This window comes from Corvus kubaryi, unplaced genomic scaffold (assembly GCF_017639235.1).
Source record: "Corvus kubaryi isolate FWS band 111438036 unplaced genomic scaffold, C.kubaryi_AGA036_p1.0 37396, whole genome shotgun sequence".
Lineage (NCBI taxonomy): Eukaryota > Metazoa > Chordata > Aves > Passeriformes > Corvidae > Corvus > Corvus kubaryi.
Window position 1 is genome coordinate 5,104,504 of NW_024581135.1, and position 20,439 is coordinate 5,124,942.

Below are 20,439 nucleotides of genomic sequence, written 5' to 3' on the forward strand. Positions count from 1 at the left end.
TGGATTTGTCCATCCATGAGATGAGCTAGGAGAAGACTGAGTGTAAGAGAGAAAAGGCAAAGATCCACGGCCCTTTTGCACTCGACAGGATTTCACTTAATTAAACTGAGGAAAGAACTGGGATTAAATGGGTTTTTTAGGTCTAGGAAGGAGAAGTAGAGATGGAAAACATGGAAAAATAAATTGTCCTTTAGTCCTGCTTGAAGCTTCACTAAACTTAAGCATTAGAAAATCGCAAGCCCATTGAGTTGTCAGACATGACAATAAAACAAAATCTAACCCTTGAAACTCTTCAAGGCTGGTGCCCTGATTTTGGAACTCTATCTAAGCCAAAACCAGAACAGCTGGCCAAAATGTGATTTTAAGAAACAAAGGGAAGAAAGATGATCACTTAACCCCCTGCTCTGTTCACATTCTTGAGACCCATAAGGCTGGCTGCTGTCAGTGTTGTAAGTTTGAAAAATCAACTAGAAGCAACATCAAATGGACATAATTATCACTTTTGGTGCATATATATAGAAAAAAATCTCATTTTTAAACAAAAGCAGTGAACAGATTTTACTCAGTGGGCAAGGTACTCTTCCTGCCTGTCAGCAGCTCATGAAACCTTCATTGTTTCATTCATTTTGGTCATGTGGGACTGCAAGCCCAGAGTTCATTTTTATAAAATTCCAGCAGAAATGAAAAATAAAATCATTCAGAAGTACAGAAAAATGGCTTAAAAATTCTGTGACACCTAATCTGTGTTGACTCCAGGTAATGCTACCTAATGGCCAAAGCCTGCTGCTGTCCAAAGTCTTTACAGAGACTCCACTGAGGCAAGAACACACAAGCCTAAGCTTGGAGAATAAAGTTATAAAATGGAAGCTTGATCAAAATATAAAAATCCCTAAGCCAACCAAACATATGCTGAGTGTCCTGAATCCTCTGGAAAGAACATTCCTATGAGCACAGGGAAAATTGGGAATTTTGTATTGTGTATTTGCTTAAACACTGAAGATATACAATGAGAAAAAGTATTGGTTGTCTGTAAGGAGTTGGATGAAATGAATAAAAATCAATATAATTCTATGAGTTAATGACCTCAGTGGACCTGCTGACCAGAGAGACAGGGGCACACAGCACCTTGATGGCCAGAGAAACACCAGGTTTTCCTGCATCTTTAATTCTTGCAAGTTAAATAACAGTGCAATGGTTTTGCTGTTCTTCCCAAAATGCCACAACACAAGCAACAAAAGAAAATAAAATATGATTGAGTGAAAAAGGAATACATCTCAAAGTTTTAATAGCAGGTGAAAAATTGTAAGCAAGTGGAGCTGAAAGCCAGCTGGGAAGCAGATGATTTCACTTCAGGGCAGGTTCGGTGACAACAATAAAACTCATTCTTGATGCTGTGTTTATGCCTCAATTCCCCAGAAAACCATCAATAATCTAATGAGAAGGCAATGCTATGCAGCTCAAGTGACAGCACCAGTTCACCATCAAATCTCTACAAATGACAGCAAACAGGCAGTAGAAAAAAAGAGGTGAACTTGTGAGAGCTTCCCAAACACCCCTGCAAGGGAGGCAGCAACTCAGGTGCATCAGGGTAAGGGTAAAATATAAGAATGGGAACAAGGCAGGGAGAAAAGCCAGGTAGAAAATCTGAGAGGAGGCTGACTCCAGAATTATTACTGGGTCTCTGAGTGCTCAAAGTTAATTCATTTTTCATCTACATTGTTGACAAGATAACAAGGATCCCTGTTGTTTATTGTTTTGGCCACAGAAAACAAGAACATCACCCACCTGAGAACAGAACTCATCCTTGAAAGCTACCCCCATCACAAAATCATTATTTCTTTCCCCATATACCAGTGATTAGTACAAAGTTGGGGGTGGGATGGGGAGCAAGATGGAAGGATAATTTCATTTTATATTTCAGGAAACTGAAGAAACTCCCAGGATTTGTTAATGGTTTCTAATAACCATAGAGCCCCTAAATGATATTTTTCTGTTCCTTTAGAGTCAACTTAATGTGAACACAGTCAAAAAATCTTTCTTTGCATCTGTAGGTGGTCAGCTCCTATTGAGGCATGAAAGGACTTTATTTTCTCAGACAACTTCCCATGCAGGGATGGAGAAATATAGCTGGCACACAAACAGATGGTACAGCCTTGGAACTTGAAGAACTTCTATTCCTATTAGTTTTATTTGTACTGTAGCAGTGCCAAGACAGTTGAGACTCCCCTGTGCTACAGTGCACTGGAGGTCATGCAAACAGAATAATTGACACTTCTTGGTGCAGACAGTTTACTGTCTATTTCTGCCGCTTCTTCAGCATCATCCAGCCAAGTTTCAGTCTTTGCAAACATTTATCCTTGGATTCATCGGGATTATCATTATGCCCAGATTGGTCAGACACTGTTTAAAATCAAATCTCTCTGTGTGAAAAGCAGTGCTTGCATAGTTTCACCTTTACATCACAAAAAACAGCCAAGTGGCTGAGTTTTAAAATTTATCTTGTTACTTAAAAGTGTTCCTTTGATTCTTGTAATTCCCTCATCTTTGAGATTTGAAAGACAGCCCTTTGCACTGAAACTACAGTATTTAAAGGTGAGAAGGAGAGTATGAGAGGGACCAAGGGAGAAGTGACTGAAACTGGGAACTTTGCTCCTACTCTTATTGTCTATGGTATCATGTTTAGTTTTTGTATGATACTCAGAGAAAGAAAGTAATTACTAATCTAATCAGAGGGTAACTCGTTCAATATTTTCCATAATGTGATGTCTTATAATTTCCCAATGCATCTCCAGAAATCAGCATCAGAGAAAAGCAGCCTGATGCCAGGAATGTGATAATTAAATAATGAAATATAAACAGTCAGCCAAAATATAACAAGGGAAGGGAAAAGGTAAGCCTAGCCCTGCAACACTGTGTGAGGTCCAGTTTCAATAAATGAAGCAAGAAGCATGAAAACCAGAACAAATGGCACAGGAAAAGGGGTGTGGCTTTCATGCTGCTGGTTTTTTTCCTCAAGAAGAAGCAGGCATGGGAAGGTGATGTCACTGGCTTTTTAGGCAGCTCAATCTATAAAGAGACTTCAATTTGAGTTTTGTACATTGAGATGCCATTTTAACTTGAAAGGACTAGTGGAAGCTGTCTGCAATGCTGAGGCAATGAGAGATTATGTTGTAAGATAAATAATAATGCTCTGTTTTTATCATCCTGCAATTCATTCTACCATGACAAATTTCTTTTTTGATGGGAAAAAAAAGAAGATTCCTTTATCCTTAGACCTTTTGTCACGATAAATGTGGGTATCTGATATGGAGCAAACCTTTCTGTACCCATCTTGGGGCAGGTACCTCGGTTCTCCAGAAGCTGTCCCAATCTCCTTGTATATTCCTACAGGGACAAAGGGGATGCTCTAATAGAAGTGACCTGGGCTGGTTTGTGACCTGCCCTCAGGGCTGTACATCCTGTGACCAGCAAGAGCTGGGCAAGTTTGCCCAAGTGCACAGAGATAGCAGCACCTGAAGCCCGAGGGAGTTTTAAACAAAATTATATTTGATAACTCTGCCTCATTGCTGTTCAGATAGTAATTTTAACTTTTAGGTCACCGTCCCCTAGAGGTATTCACTAAACCACTCAAAATTGTGAATTTGAATATCAGTTGCTTCAAGGGATTTTTAAAACCTTCTTTCTAAAATCAGCAATAGTCAAGAGATACTGTTTTGGATCCAGATCCTGTGGCAGCCTATCTTCTGAACACCAGTACCGTGTGACATTTTCAGAGTGTTTCTTCAAATTTTAATTTTAAGTAGAAAAACTTGGAGTTGTTTTTTTTAAAAAATCTGATCATTTTTAAGGTTCACCTTCAGCCAGACTCTATCAGGCTGGTTCACAGATATGTAGAAAACACAAGAGGTCAGTACCTGGCTCCTCATATCCTGAAGCCAAAATGGTGGAGTTCTTTGGCTTCCTCAGTATATGACAAAGATCTCACATGAACAAGACAACAAAAGCAGCAGCAAAGATGTGAAATGCAGGGGAAATATTAATTTCATTTATGTGCATTTTTATTTAACATGCACAGCTTTCCAGGAGCAGTAGTCTCAAGTTCAGCACTTCTGGTGCCAATAACGAAGTAATAAACAGTGTGATAAAAGCAGGTTTAAGTGAGACAGTGGGGAATTTGGCTGGAACATGAGTGACATACCCTGTAATGAGTTTGCAGCTGAGAAGTGAGCCTTTGTCTGCTTCAACATTTGAGCTGAAGTATAAACAGGGAATCTTTCCTGATTATTAACTTCCCCTTTGCTTTGCCACAGGGCTTACGTGTCAGGAAGACAAGAATGAATGCGAAGAGAGTCTCTGTTTTCCTGGAGTGTCTTGTATGAATACCTTTGGATCTTATGCATGTGGAATTTGCCCCAGTGGGATGGAGGGAAATGGTAAAACTTGCAAATGTAAGTGTTTTACATGATTTATTTTAATAAATGGGGGGAAAAATGGGCTCAATTCTACTACTGTTATCCCTAATTGAATACTTTGCCACTCATTTCAAGTACAGAGCCTTAAATGTAAAAAACAGATTATTGCCATGTTTTATTAATGTAGATATTTGCAAATTGCTCTGCTATTTTTCATTTTGGTAGAGAACGAACACCACAGCATGCAAAAAAGTACTTTCCAGATAGATAATTTCTAAGGACATTGTGCACATTCTCCACTATTTCACTCCTAAGTATACATCCATGAGTGAGTTTGGGGCACACCCCCAGGGCTGATTTTTGTTTGGGTGGCAGCTGGAGGGAGAGTAAGAGGAAGAAGGTCCCTGTGCCAATCCTTCCCATCCTTTCAGCTCTGTTCCCAAGGTGTGTTTTCAGCAGAGGACACAACCCATGGATGCTTGGCATGAAGTCATTCCTCAGATCCCAGCTCATGAAGAAAATGGCCATGAACAGGTTTAAATCTACCCCATATTTGCTTTTGGGGCAACAGACTCTTTATTGGGGAGCCTACAGCGACTTTGAGACCTTCCAATGCACTTGACATGAGTGGCACACACTCTGCTTGTTTCAGTCACATAGGCACAGGTCTTCTCCAAACCGATTTTTTTTAACCAGAAGGAGATAAATCAACACTTGAAGACTCTTTTTGTTTGTTTGTTCATTGGTATTTCCAAAGAAATCCAAGAAGTGAAAGATACAGATATTTACTGTGCAGTCATTAACATTTCCTCATATTCACTATAGAAAGGAAAAAAGTATCCCTTGTGAACAGAGTGAGTGGGAACTGCAGGACCCTGGTGCCAGCAGCAGGGTCTTTGCCAGGCTGACCAAACATCCCTTCAATCATGTTGCCAAATACCTCTATATAAAGTCTTCTGTGCTGTATCATTTGGCCACACTGGTTATTTCAAAGTGATTTTGCATCTGGTTCACAAATGCATATTTTAGTGGTTAATTTGACCCACAAAGGAAGGATATACAAATAATATCCCTTTATACAAATAATGTGCTTTTGAAAGATATAACATTTCTTACTTTGCATTTTTTTAATTACAGACAAAAAAATCCATTTCTGAAGTGCACATTTATTGGAAGGAATAAACCTGAGGGCTTATTTGTTCACCTGAGATAGGATAGAAATCATTATTTTTAGTTCTGATTCAGTGACTTAATATTCCTGCTCATACTTCCCTTATTTAAGCAAGTATAAAGGGAAGGAGGACTGAAGTAGTTCTATAGCTCCTGAAGTGAGCAACAGCACATTGCATTGTTTAATACACATGAAGAGTCAAAGTTTCAGTCTTTATTAAGAGTAGAGAATATTCAAGAGACCCAAGGCAATAATTGTTTAACTTGCAGCACTATCCACATAGACTTTATCCCTAATTCATTACCTTAAAGTTATGCAGAAAATCACATTTTTCAGAGTCTCCTCATTGCATCCACATACAGTTTTTACAGGTATTTTGACACACACGAAGCTGGCAGCTGAACTCACTGAAGCCCACAAACACACTCACCAGAGTTTCAGAGAGAAGCTTTCAAGGAGAGGCAAGACTCAGAGCACAGCTGCCTGGGTGAGGTGTAGCATCCCCAGTCAAGGAGCAGAGCTGTCAAACACTGGTTGACCCGAGGCTTTCCAAGTGCCCTGAGCCCAGTGAAAAAATCACAGTGCATAGTACGACTCCTACATAAGCAAATTTCAGAGATTTTAGGCATAATAATTTTTCTTACACTTGGTTGAAGCTTTGCTGCTTGTCAGCAGCTGGACCCGCCTGATCTGCTTTTATTTGCTTGTTGGCTTCCAGAGTAAACTTCTGCCAGGTTACCTGATTTGCTGTTGCTGTGGCTTTTTATCATCAATCACAGCTAAGCTCTAACACCTTGTCTCTTGTCTCTGTGATATTTTCCACAGCTGTGCTTGCTGCTGACGTTACAGAAGCTTTAAGCAATGGCAAAGGTGAATTGAACAGGACTAAGGTTAAGCAGCCACTGCAGTCCTTAGAGGCGAAGGATTCTCCTGCAATTAAGAATTTTAACATAAGTGATAGGCATGGTAGGTATACAAGGACATGAAATCTTTTCCATTTGGGGCAGTTTATGTATTCAGAAATCATTAATTTTAACACCTTAACAGTAAATACAAACTAGTTGTTTATAGTACAAGAAAATTTGAGTTAGAAATAAAAACCCTCTTAATACATCAGACTGTGGGTTGCTGCTAAACAATTTGAGATGGAAGGGAGGCATTACAACAATGACAGAGCAGTCAGGCTTAATTCGAAATCACATCCCTTCTGAGGTAGGACAAAACCACTCCAAATTTTAGTGATCAATGGAAAGCAAGATGGTAAGAGTGGCAGCTTATGCCAGCTTGCCATAACCAAGTGATGCTGGTGTTTTATTTCAGTATTCAGTGGGCAGCCACTGAATTAATAATGAGTTTTAAGCATAAGTGAAGATCAGCTCGAGGAATCAACTTGCCTGTGGCTGTAGCTTTTCCCAGAGGTGCAGCACTACAGCACTCCCTGACATGGGTGTGCACCTGCATGATGCTTTTGTTGGTCCTGCCCTAATGAGTGTTGCATGTTTAATTGATTTTCTAGCGAAAGATGGCAGCAAAAAATTGAGATTGGTCATATCTGTTGTGTAGAGGCATATGTAAAACAACAGGGTTTTTTTCCTTAACCTCTTTTTTTTAAAAAAATATCTGTACCAGGCCAGCCAACCCCTAAGCAGGACTTGCTTCTTGCAGGTATCCTATATCATGATGGTGTAGGTAAAGTGCAAGAACAATGCAGAAAATACTTGAGAATTATGATGGAGACCTCACTGGAGGCAATTAAAAAAGATCTAAAACCATCATTAAGATTGTATTCATCACCTGTTCTCTGTCTTGACACTGTTAAATACTTCATAGGCAGTTCATATACACTTGTTATTCAGTGACATCATAAGTGATAAAACATTATATATTACCAGAGTGTTAAATTTGCACACAGTCCTACAATAATTGAAGCAGTTTTCTGCAATACAAGGTTTGACACATTAAGGATGATTTCCAGATCAGAAACATACGTACTTCACAGTGTAATTTCAAAAGTAGAGTATAGGTGCTGTAAGGTTTGATAATTACCTTCCAATTACAAAAGACCAAAAAGATGTCAAATAGTACCTTTTCTCACTCAGTTAATCTTTCACTTATGCTGAAAATTACGGTTTCTATATTGTACATGATAAATGCCAAACAAGTTGGAGTAATAAACTTGAAAACATGTAATTGGAGGACTAATAAATCTTGCTGTAATGAGAAACAGCTGTTCCGTTACACTATGCCTACAGGACATTCTCATGCTTGGCTCAAGGTTTGGGAACATTTTGCATTAATTAGACTTTAAAAGAATAAAAGCAGTTATAAAGCTTTAGCTGGGCTCAGGCAGTCACTGATAAATTTTAGATATGGGTTTCATCTGAGAAATTATTAATAACATGCTTGAACTCCCCTTTTTTTGGCCATGCAGCACCTGTGTCACATGTCCCCAGCTGTGCCAACAGGCCGTGTTTCCCTGGAGTGCTGTGCTTTGACAGGAAACCCCCCTACGTTGGGTACGTCTGTGGCCGGTGTCCAGCAGGGTTCTCTGGAAATGGTCGAATGTGTACCAAAGTCCCCAGACCAGGTACTTTCTATTTATTTAGAAATTTAAAAGGTTTTGCATGGGAAGGCTGTGAGAAAGTGTGAGCTAGCCTGGCATTACAGCACACTGTACTCCGTAATCAAACCCTGACGGCTGTGTTCTGTCACTCTCACCTGAGGAGCAGGTGGCAGGAATTATTTCAGGAATACCTGGCTCCATGAGTTGAAATCCAATAGATTAACCACCTCATTTGCTGCTAGGGAGAATTCTTCAAGACAGGAATTGTTCAATGGTATGAATCACCACATCTGTATTTCTGCCACAGCAAGGGCACAGGACTTCAGAACATGTTTCCTCCTCAGTGAGATCAGAACATGACACATGCCAGTATCACTCAGCCCTCCTTCTTTCCTAATTCTGCTGCAAGGCATCTGTTCCACAAGGTGACCTGTGAAGACAATAATGAAGTGTCATGCAAGAGCAACTATACCAACAACTGAAGGCAACAGATAATTAAAGAATTTTTATAGTATTGTTCATAGCCTGGGCAATAGTCTTCCTTGGGGAGCTCTGAAACTCAGCTGCTCCCATCAATCTCTGAGGACTGAAGAGAAGACCTCATAAAAGGAAAGCGGGGTCCTGACCTCAGGCAGAAAGTGACAGTGGCACAGCAACCACTGTCACCTGATCTTGCTCTGTCTCAATGATATTCCCATAATTCAGTGTATGGTTCTATAGGGACAGTCTGGATGACTGTCCCCTTTCTACTGCACAGACTGCACTGCCAGGAATACTCATGTTTATTCCTTAATAGCAGTAGTTGCTAGGTTAGGTTCCTTGGTTTTCTTCTAGATCTTTTTCCTAAGTATTCAAGACAGAGGCTTGAAACCTGTCAAATTGTTCCCTGACCTACACTTGACCAAACCCCCTTCACTTCCCATTCTGTATCCAAGTCAATGATTGTGACCTTGTTGCTGTATTTTAACACACTCTATCAAAGTGGAAGCAATTTTACTGTGTAGTGTAGTTATCGTACAATCTCTTTGAACTATAAATTGATTTTAGCTAGTTCTCAGAATCGAAAGGTCACAAAAATAAACCCAACACTTCTCTCTCCCTAGCAATGAGTATGTACAAAGTATTACTTAGTTTTCCAGTGTCACTAAGCCAGCTACTGACTCTTCTATAACTTGGGGAAGCTGCAAAAGTGGTTGAGGAAGAAGAAAAATCACCGTGCATATAAATAACTTTTCTGTTATTGCCCAAAGCTGTGCCTTGTCATTAATGGGATAATGGGATACACATTGTGCACCCCAAAGGCCCTTTAAATGCTGTCGAGTATAACAGACATTCTACAGCTGTAGGTATTGGTACAGTAAACCAGGCACATTTACACTGTGCTTATATAAACATTAACCAATAAATTTGTCTGTGGTCCAGAAAGGGGAATGCAGAGAGTAGCTGCCATTTGCTGTGATTCATACCTGTCATATACCACTCCAGGCAAGATTTAAGAAATATCCCAGGTATCAGGATCTGAAACAAGTACCTGCTTCCTTCAAAAGCGAACTCTATATCAGAGGCAGGGGGATTGTTTCACATTTTTCTCTCAAATATGCAAACTGAGTCAGGACTTCATGCTGCAAATGATGCCAGCTCAAACACTTCGGGAAGGGAATGAAGAGGAATTACATTTTTTGTTCCAACAGAACCTTGTATTCACTCCTGTGAGTTATATCATAATATAAGCGATGAGAATCTTGTGCCTCAAGGTTAAACAAGAGTAGTCATTTGTTTTAATACTTAGAAATGAAAGCAATTGTTGCAGCTGTATGAGTGTCCTAATTTATGACCAAAATGATGGGCTTAACTTTCCTTCCCAAGTGCTTTGCCAGTAGAAGCAGAATTATTGTATAGCATTGATGGTTAAAAGATATCAGATAAAAAAGAATTAACTTTCAATTAAATTTATGTACAGTTGTGGATTATGATGATTGTGAAATCCTCCCCTTTGGAATAATAGCTTCTCTCCCTTGTAATGTATGCCATCAGTCTTCAAATGAAACAGAACAAATCCTCTTCAGCTTGCTACAGTGCTCATGAAGGTACGGAGATTATGCGCCACTTCTTTCCAACTCTAGTAATTTTAATCTAAAAATACTCCTGCTAATCCCTATTTTGTACTTTTATTGGCTGCTTTTGACACAAAATTATACTCAATTACAATGATTTAAGGATTAAAGGATAAGTATTTCTTCATACTGAAACCACAAAAATTACCCAACTGCCTTTATAAGCTGCCGAGGAGAAAAATACTCCAGAAGAAAATTGTTTCTTAAGTCAGTGTTTGATGAGCTGCACCCAAAAAGTCCTCCAATTTTGATTTATAATCAACAAAGTACCATTTCCTCAGCATTGATATGTGATGGGTATTCATCTCTTGAAGTGCCTGACTTGCTGCAAACTATGTAACTCTAAAAATAAGTTTCTGAGCTACATTTATCTGCTCTAACAATGCAGGTCCTCATTCTGTTCTCACTTACATATTTTACCTGGCTTATATCTGCAGTTTGCACCACTTTAAACCAACCAGACTTGGTTGCAATTTTGCTTGAAGTACATCAGAACAGTCTTAAGGAGAAGCCAGTATGGAATTTCACATATAAAGGGAAATAATAATTTTTTTAAAAAACAGATTCTCCTATCCGAAACAAAAAGCTATTTCTCTTCCTTTCAGATCCATAAAGCAGGTATCTTACATTTATTTAAAAATTTACTAGTAGGGTCAAAAGTCCCTTAAGTCTGCTGGCATTGCAATAAAGAGGAAAGCCTAAGGAATTTAAATCTGTCCAGGCTTCCCCGGGCACATTTCACTTTTGTATAAAATATCTGTTGCTTTTCTGCTAGAAGAGGCAGCTCTATTAAATCAAACCATCCAGTATCATTGGTCATATTCTTGGCACAAAGAAAATGAATATATCCTAATGCGGATGCTGGTGATGTTCCTGCACGCTGCAATATTAGTTCTCGTCAGACACTGTGGGTATTTCTCCAGACTGGCTTCATCACTCACAGACACACAGATACCCATCTGTTTGCACTTTCTTTAGCAGGTTAGAGAGATTGGTGTCATCACAAAGGATTTATTTTTTAACTATTAGTAAATCAGCAATTTTACTGGACAAAGCAGTGCCACATCCGTCACCGATAAAAGATTGTTTGTTCAGAGCCAGCTCTTTCTGCCTCTCCTGGTTTAGGCAGCTGAAGATCAAGGGAGAGGGTGATTTTATGATCTCTGTAATCGAGTTCTGCTTTTCCATTCTGAACACCACTGTGAGATCTCCTGTCATAACAGTTAATTTGCAGTATTGTAGACATTTGGCACTTGCTATACTTTTGCATGTGCAGCTATTTGTTTACGTGCTCTGTGCTTCACACTCCTCTGGTATCTGCACCGTGTGTCTGAATCCACTTTGATTTTACATCAGAGAGACCTCTGTCACCTTCTCATTTGCACCACTGTCAGATCGACATCAAGGTGTGGATTTAAAAGGAGAATAAAATGTTTTGAAGTAAAAGAACGTGTGTGTCTTTAAACACATACTGCTCAAACACCAGAGGAACATATTAACCTGAAGTTTTGCATTCTTAAATTTTAACTGGGAAATCACTTCTGTCATTATTAGCACTCATCACTGGCCACTATCCATGAAAAATAAATAACTCCAGTAAGAGCTTTGGTCATCAACCCAAGGTTTGATGTCTGGAGGTAACTGCAGGAGTAGGGACCTCTTACTGCCTGGAACCAATCAAATGATTTTGTTTCAAGAGATGACTGAGGAATGTAATAGATTCCTTTCATCTTTTATCTAACAGAATTGATGAATTTGCATTAAAAAGATCAAGGCCCAGATTCTAGTCTCACTTACAGCAGTGTAAATCATAAGTGACTCCACTGAATGAGTAGCATTACCCTAATGGACCGAGCTGAGCACAGTTCCTGGAAGACAAAAAAAACCCTGTTAAGGCAGGTACATCACACACAGGACTTTTAAATACGAGTTCTGTATGTACCAATAGGTGTGGACAAAAGGCAAGCACTGTTCAGCATTCAGAGAGTGCTTTGTAAAGAGTAACTAACCCATCCTGACATGGTTTATGCAGCGAGTTACAAGGCTTGCATGAAGGCAGGGATGTAGCTGCTGCAGCCATTAGCTGTGAAGTTGCCTGAGATCCTTGCAAAGACATAACAGAAATACTAAACAAACAGTAAAGGATACTCTGATTTGCTTCTGTGTGGTAACAGCTCTCAGCTCTGCCTGTGGGCTCCAAAACATTGCATCTCAATGGCTTCCAACTCCTAGCTCTGACTCAGGCCACGGAAACTCTGCCCACAGTTCATCTTTGGAATGCATGGTGGGAGTTGCTGGTCTGTTTCATAAACACTGGTTCAGTGTTTCTAGCTGGTGTACTTCAGGACAAAATGTACTTGCTTTTCAGATGGACCAGTTATGATGTGATGTCTCCTTCAAAGGATATGTGATGACATGGCAACTGAAGTGGGGTTAGAAATGCCACACAAAGACATGCCATATAAATTTGGTCTTGTGAAAGAGTCAGTTTTGCAAATGGCATACCAGCAATCTTCTCATGAGGCCTGGATCAGCCTGGCATTTTGGACAGAAGCTCTGACCCTTTGCTGCCCTCTGAGTCTGTAATTGCCACTGGAAATCCACTCCTGTACTTGTCAAGACTGAAAGGGAATCAGAGAGTCTTTCTCATGTCTTTCTCCTCCTTCAGGATACCTCATAAAATATTAAGTATTTTCAGAAAAATATCAAGGAACCTGTACATTATATACTATGACCCAAACATAACAACCAAAGTAGGCACAGTGGGAAGAATATGTTTAGATAATTTAAAAGATAAATGGTCTCCAGCTTCACTGATCCATACACTCTGTCAATCCAGAACTTGTTAAGTGCTTCCAATACAGATGATATATTTAGGAAATGATGTAGTTCAGCAATAGAAGACCAATGAAGCCCAAGCCATAAAACCACTAGGGAAGAGGACTCAGCTGTATGCCATGAATAATATTTACATTCAATCAGAATATCAAGTACAGATTACATTTCTCTCCTACCAAGAATGTGCCACCTTTTGCTTAAGCAATCACTGGGCCATCATGACTTTTAAGTGATAATAACAACTCAGTCTCCAACAAATAATCTACACAGGATACAGGCTCAGTAGTTTTTTACATTGACAGAGCAGAGCAAGATTATCTTCTCTTAGAATTTCCAGGCTCATTTAATCATCCAGCTATAATAGCACACAGCTTTTAAAGGGAGCCAACCCTGTTTGCACAAATTTGACAAGATTGCTGTTTTGTTAAAGGCACTTAAAGGCCCCTTTAGGACTGGAAGTAACTCAGACTGGACCTATATCCTGGCCCCATTAAAGCAACATGAGACTTTAGCCACTAAGGGATAAAGCAAAGAGGGATTTGAAGAGAAAGGACTCATAAGCAACACAAAGCACAGCACAGCACGGAGGGTAAAAATAGGTATGAAATATGCAGACTTATCACTGCTCAGGACAAATTTAGGACCGGTTCCTTAACATCTTGCTGGTTTTGAACAGGTACATAAAGGTATAGTAGCACCCACTTCACAGGACTTGCTTGCAGAACCAGGGGATGTCCACTGCCAAATCATGTGGATTTTGCCCCAAGTATCACACATCACATGAACAGGGTTGGTTTACTCCTGAAGGGGTACAGCAACAGCCTACAGCCAACACAAGGCAACTGATCCTCTGGGATGGAGGAGAAAATCATCGCCCATGCTGATAATATATTAGATTTAGAATTTCAGAGAATCGGAATAACAAAGTTGGAAGGGCCCTCAAAAGAGATCTTGTCCAACCTTTGTTTTCTCAAAGTGAACTAGCTAAGTTCTTCTGTGACTTCTGTGACATCTGAAATCTTATTATTGAAATTCCTTGCCTTTTTTTTTGAAATTAGGAAGAAACTATAGGTAGTTGTCAACCTAGTCAGTTGAAATTGTGGAGAATTCCATAAAAGTGGGATTTCATTGAGAGTATTTATACATGCTTACATGATAATAAAATAGATTTATTGCTGGTTCCCGGTAAGGCATAGTTAATTTTGTGTCTTGGCTTTCATATGTAAAATAACTCAATTTTTTTATGATTACAGCCCAAAACAACATATTTTTTTTTTTTAGACCATTTATTTCTTGAATTGAGTAAAAGAAGAATTGCAGTAAAATATTCAAATTTAAGCCTATTTTTTTTCTTTGAAGAAATATTATGGCTTTTCTTTTGAAGAAATGAACTTTCTTTATAATCTATTATTGCTGTTCTAAAGGATTCTACATAGATATTTCAGAGAATTAGACAGGGGTGCTTCAGAAATGATCTGCCTTAATTTAGCCTGTTTTGTATATATCTATCAACCTGTTCGTGCCATGAGAGAGTCTGAAGGCCCATGAGGCATCATCAGATAAGAACACAGTTTCTATTAATTTTTCCATCTATCTCAGTTCTGAGAAGTAAGATATACTGTCAGTTCTTGAATAGAAAATATAATTTAGTTCCATGAACTCTATCTTAACACCACCTTTGTAGCTGCTGAAATAATACAGTTTCAGGCTCCAATAATTGGAGGAGGCAAAACACAAAAGAGGAGAGGTAAAAGTTCAGACCTGAAAGACGGACAAGGGATAATGAAAGGAAGGGTGATAAAACAGCTACCAGGGGATTAAGTGGGTGATCCAGAGTGTTTTGAAACACAGCCACACTTCTGCTTCCTGTTTTCTTAGCTGGGTATTCAGAGAAAAGCACAGGAAGAGCACTTCTGAAAACAGCAGCAGAGAAGGGGTTAGACCCAAGGAATGTAAGGAGCACAGATGGAGATCTGGCAATAAAGCAGTGAGAGGAGCACAGCTCCTGTGCAAGGGATGAGAGCACATCAAACATTTTGTGTTTTTTCCAACCCACAGGAGGGAAGTTTTCAATTAAATCTTGAAATAAACTGGAAGGTAGAAGAGGTGTTTGAGAAAACATTGTTTGTAAAAAACATAGCAGGTTTATAAACCTCCATGTGCAATCCCAAAAAAGAGACTGGTAAAGAAAATTGTTGATAGGGAAGGAAAAAATATCCATGTGTGGGGAGCATGCTCACATCTCTGCAATCTGTAATTCTTACACCATTTTAAAAACACTGTCTCCAGAGACCCTGATGTTAAAATTTGTATTGAAAATGTACAGAAAAAAAATCACAAAAGAAATAAAGAAAGTCCCCCAACAAACAGAGTCTGGAAACAAAGTGCTCAAAATACATTCTTTTACTCAAAGACCCATTTTTCAGTCATTCTGTTCATCGCCTTCCTGCACTTTGCCTGTATACAATGTCTTGTCCCAAGAATCTTGCTTGGAAAGCAGATCATAGGGGGAAATAATAATAAATTTCATATTTAAAGCTGTTTTATCAGTTTCAGAATTGACTCTCATTCTAGGACTCCAGCTCATGGCCTGATAGTACTGATAGTACTACAAAAACAGGAGCTGATCATTTAAATCTGTGAGAAATTTGGCTTAAATGAATATAAAATGAGGCAGTATTGGTGTCCCAACTGTTTGTTCCTCTTAGTTTTTTCTTTCATGTAATCTTCACAATCACTCTAAAATTAATCTTCACAATCTTTTAAACTTCCCAAAAGGTTTTTTGTTTCTTAAACTCTAAATCATATTTCTTTCTATTGAAAAAGTTTAACGAATAGAAAAATACTCCCTATAAAAAAAGAGCTATACCTAATCAAAATCTTTCTAATAATTGTTTTGTATTTGTTCAGTATGAAAGGGAAAATCTTTTTGTGTTCCTTGACATGCCTCAGATAAGACTGAAAACTTTGTCATGTAGTTGATAATTTGTATTTTCATGAACTGTTTCTTTCCTGAGCAGCCATCCTTGAATCCCCATTTTCTGTAAAGACATCAGTTAATGAATTGAGATGTCAATTATATTGTTCTGAAAACCTTGAGCTGAATGAACTGCACAGTGATGCAAAAATGATAAATGACCTTTAATGTGACATAAGCAAACTCACTACCTCATACTCAGGTAATATTTTCTTGTATATGCACATAGATTTTCAGCATCCCAGAACTGGTAAAAGACCTCCTTGATAGCAGAGCCTAGACCCCATTCCATTTGTGGGAATCATTTACTCTGAACACAGAGAGACTCATAAACAAGGTCTAGTGGGTGAGCTGACTGAAGATCCCAGGTTTTCTCCTCCACAAAATTGTTGTGTTAGAGCAGAATAACTTTGTATTTCATTGACACAAGACAATTTTGTCTTGCAAATCATGAATGGTGTTTAGAGAATTGTGTATGTGCAGCTGCAGCCACATTGGCAAACAAGAGTCTGAAGCAGAGGAGTTGTTATAATCACAAGTGGCTGAGTGGTGCAGAGTCCACAGACTATTCCCTGTTGCTCATGATTTTGGTAGGTGAAGGGGAAGAAAATTGCTCACCAGACAGCAACATCAGCGACACAATCTCATTTTCTATCAGGCTGAAAGAGCTCAGGGACAGTGAACTAGATGTTCACTTTTTAATTTCATCATTAAAGCATCGAGTGAGTAAATTTACCCATCACAGAAGTGGTGGTTTGAGAGCACAAGGACTGAATTCTCCTGTACGGATGGAGAGAGAGTCGTGTGGCTGCTTTGCCCTGTGCTGAGCTGCGTGGATGTGAGGCACACCAGGTCTACAACACATTTTACTTTCCAATTTTTTTACATAAGAAACAGGTAACAGAGCATTAGGTCTAAAATTAAGCTCCTATCTAAATTTACACTAATATCCTGATCACAATGAGCCCTTGAAATGCTTTTGTTGCTACAAAAATAATTCTGGAAGTAACTCTTTGTAACACTTGTGAGGTTGAAGCTGTATTTCACTTAAAGGTGGTGAGGAGTTTGTTCTGGGAGTTACTGCTTGTGATTGTAGGAGAAGGGATATGGAGACTGGGAATTCCAACCAGCATCTAATGTGGGAAACTTCTGGGTGCTTAAGAGGAAGGAAGGGAGAATCAAAACTATATTACTGAATATTTAGGAGAGGGAAGACATTAGGGTATGCCTCGATGGCAAAACAAGAGATTCAGGAATTAAACACACTGACTAGAGAAGAAAGTAATGCCAGAACATAATAATATAGAAGAGAAGGATAAGGATTGATGAAAAAACCTGAATTTCCCCAGAGCATCCTATTGACAGCTGCTCTTGTTTCCCTTTTCTCACCAAGTAAATACAGACAAAAATATTAATATGAAAACATACAGAGGGAAATGGGAATATCCTCAGCACTCTGGTAACAAGACTTCTTAGACCAGGGTAATTTTTCTGTTCTCTCTTGACATTTTAAATAAGATTTATGTGCTGGTAGATGTTTCAAATTTTAAATGATGACCCACACAGTGTAATATGTCAGAAGAGCATTTCTCTGCCAACATTCCTCTGAATGAGAAATGGGCTGGACAGCAGGTACTACTAAATGTTAATAGCTCTAAAACTACACAAATTGTAAATTTATTGAATTGTGTTAATAATGAATTCTTAAACTGTTCACAGAATTCTGAGAGAGTTGTAACTCAGGCAGAATTAAAGGTGCCCATAGTCCTCTGAAGCGACAGGCGGAAGTGGCCACAGCCAGCGGAGTCTCTTAAGGAGAAGGAGCCAGTCTCCACCTGAAGATTAGACTGGTTTGGGGCATTTTATTAGATTAAAAGAGAGAGAAGCACTTGAGATTACATGGTGGTGCTTACAGTGTCTCTCTCAAGTCATTACATAAATAAAAATTTACACTCATCTTTAAAAACTAAAAGGCAAGTTTCTAACAGCTGCAAAGATAAGCATGGCAATGGAAAGGTGATAAACACTCATATCTGCAGGCAGCTTAAGCAAGTGTTTGAGGTGTCAGCTGCCAGTTTTGGTCAGGATGGGGCTGTCTCTGAGGCATGTGGCTTGGGAGGAACAGTGGGAAGGTGTGTGAGTCTAACCCCAGCAAAGATGTGGGGAAACAACACCAAGGAATATGGCAACCAGCCTGGTGCACCTTGTTCTAAGCAGGGTATGGAATGTGTGCTGCTTCACTGGGAACAGAAGTAGTTGGGGTCATAAGGGTATGTGACTTCTCTTAATTCAACTCTGGATCTGGTCTTTTTCTGAAAGACTGTAAATGTAAAAAAAAAAAAAAAATACAAAACCAAAACAAAAAATCAAAACAAAAAAAAAAATGCAAACAAAAAAAAAACCACAAACAAACCAAAAAACCCCCAAACCATAAAATCAGAAGTGAAAAAATATATTGGATTTCTTTTCTGTTTCAGAACGTTGATATCCCACCTCGGGTTAAGAGATGTCAAGTGCCTTCTTTGTGAACGGCTGTTTTCACCAGATTAAGCTATCATTTTATTTCCTTCTGAATGAACTTGATCCTCTTCAAATACAGATATTTATTAGTTCACTATAAGATGGAAGTGAGAGAAGAAGTCAGAATTTGCTGTGCCTTAGCAACACCATGATGGCATTGGAGAGCCAGGGTCTGGTTGTGACGGTTCTGATTTGTGAGCTTAGTGTGAAAGCCTGGGAGAACCAGGGGCTGGAGAGTCACAGGCTGGGAAACTCCTGCACCACATGGATGGAAAGTGTCCTGGTGTCAAGTTGGATGAGGGATGTTAAATCTGCGTCTCAGAAATTTGTCCTCTGTCACCCTTGCTCTAATCTTCCCCAGATAGGGGACGACAGAGGAATCTGTCTTTTTGGGAGCTGATCCATGTGGGAATGATGCTCTGCTTAGAGTGGGGCAGTCCATCAATAAGAACAGAGGTCCTGCCATGCACAGCTGGAGCAGAGCAGCAGCGTCTCCGTCTCTTATCTACCTCTGTGAAAAATAAACTCAATTATTCCACTGCTGCACATTTCCCCATTAGTATGGGCAGAAACAGTGACAGGTAGGGAAAACCTGGGTTTGTTCCATCAGATAACCTTGAGCCTTGTAGGGCTTTTTTGGTGATTTCATCCAATCCAATATGTAATCATATGCTGGCAGAGCAGGGAAAAACAGATTCACACACTCACCATTTGCATTGATAATGGGTCATACATTTGAAGATATTGATCAACAGCAAGGAAAATAAATTTAAATAATGCAGGATTTTAGAAAGCTGCTGACTACAGACAACTGAGCCCGCATTCTTTTGGTTTGCTTTCTTTGTTTTAGCTTATTTAGATATTTGGAAGGCTCCAGAAAGAAATTTTCAGGTATTCCAGAAAAAATCTATCATGTTCTTATCTGAACTAAATTGCACACTATCAATATAAGCAAAAATCTGAAACAACGAAAGCTGAGAGGATGCTCTGGTCTCCACATTTGAATAACAGCAACATCTCATGAAGTTTAGTCACCTCTAGAGAGTGGCTGAGGGAGTGTGATCAGTATATATCATAATGAATAACCAACAAAAATGTGTCACTACTCTTCATCGATAGTATTTGAGATGTAAAAATTACCTTATCACAGAAATACTCCAACAATGTGTTCCCACTTACAGGGAAAGATGAATCTTACTTGAAGGATGGGTACCTCACCTATATCATCTGCTAAAGAAATAAAAGATTTCCCTTTCCCAGGTAGTCAGTCTGATCCCCTTACCAGTCTCTCAAATTTAATCAGGAGGAAAACCCATTTAATTACGACACAGTGAAAGGAGCTCAAAGCTATAATCAGGGCTCATTTTGGAAATTTGTCAGAGAGGTCATTAGCCTTTCACTGTCATTCCTGTTGATTTCTGGACCCTAAATCAAATTTTCTGAGGGCTGTAATGATCATATATTACTGATAATTTTCTATGGAGATATTTCTTTCATCTTTCTCTCATTCATTCATTTTTAAAAATCCCTTGACTTCTCTTATCCTCACATGCTCCTTTTGCTGATGTCCTCCTGCTTCATCATCTCTTTTCTGTGTGTCTCCTCATCATTCACCAGCCTTACTTTGGACACTGAAATCCGTGTATTTACCTTCTGCTCTACTAAATACCCTGTATTTACCTACTGATGGCCATAGCTCGATCCAGTACCACTGTAAATCTCCAAAACATTGTGCTTCAGGGCAATAGAAACTCATCAGCTGCCAGGAGAATGACACTATTTATCAGCCAAACAAACACTGCTTCGGCTGCCAGGATTTGCTTTGGTCCAGTCAATGCCCTAAC

The 20,439-nt window shown here is 39.1% G+C and overlaps 1 protein-coding gene across 1 annotated transcript in view; it reads left to right on the forward strand.

Annotated features, from left to right (window-relative positions):
* LOC121670349 (von Willebrand factor D and EGF domain-containing protein-like) overlaps positions 1-20,439 on the forward strand; it is a 164,019-nt gene that overhangs the window by 106,756 nt on the left and 36,824 nt on the right. The window contains exons 18-20 of the mRNA XM_042040440.1: positions 4,311-4,448; positions 6,409-6,549; positions 8,015-8,170. Of these exons, the coding sequence (XP_041896374.1) occupies positions 4,311-4,448; positions 6,409-6,549; positions 8,015-8,170 (435 nt within the window). The remainder of the gene's footprint in view (positions 1-4,310; positions 4,449-6,408; positions 6,550-8,014; positions 8,171-20,439) is intronic.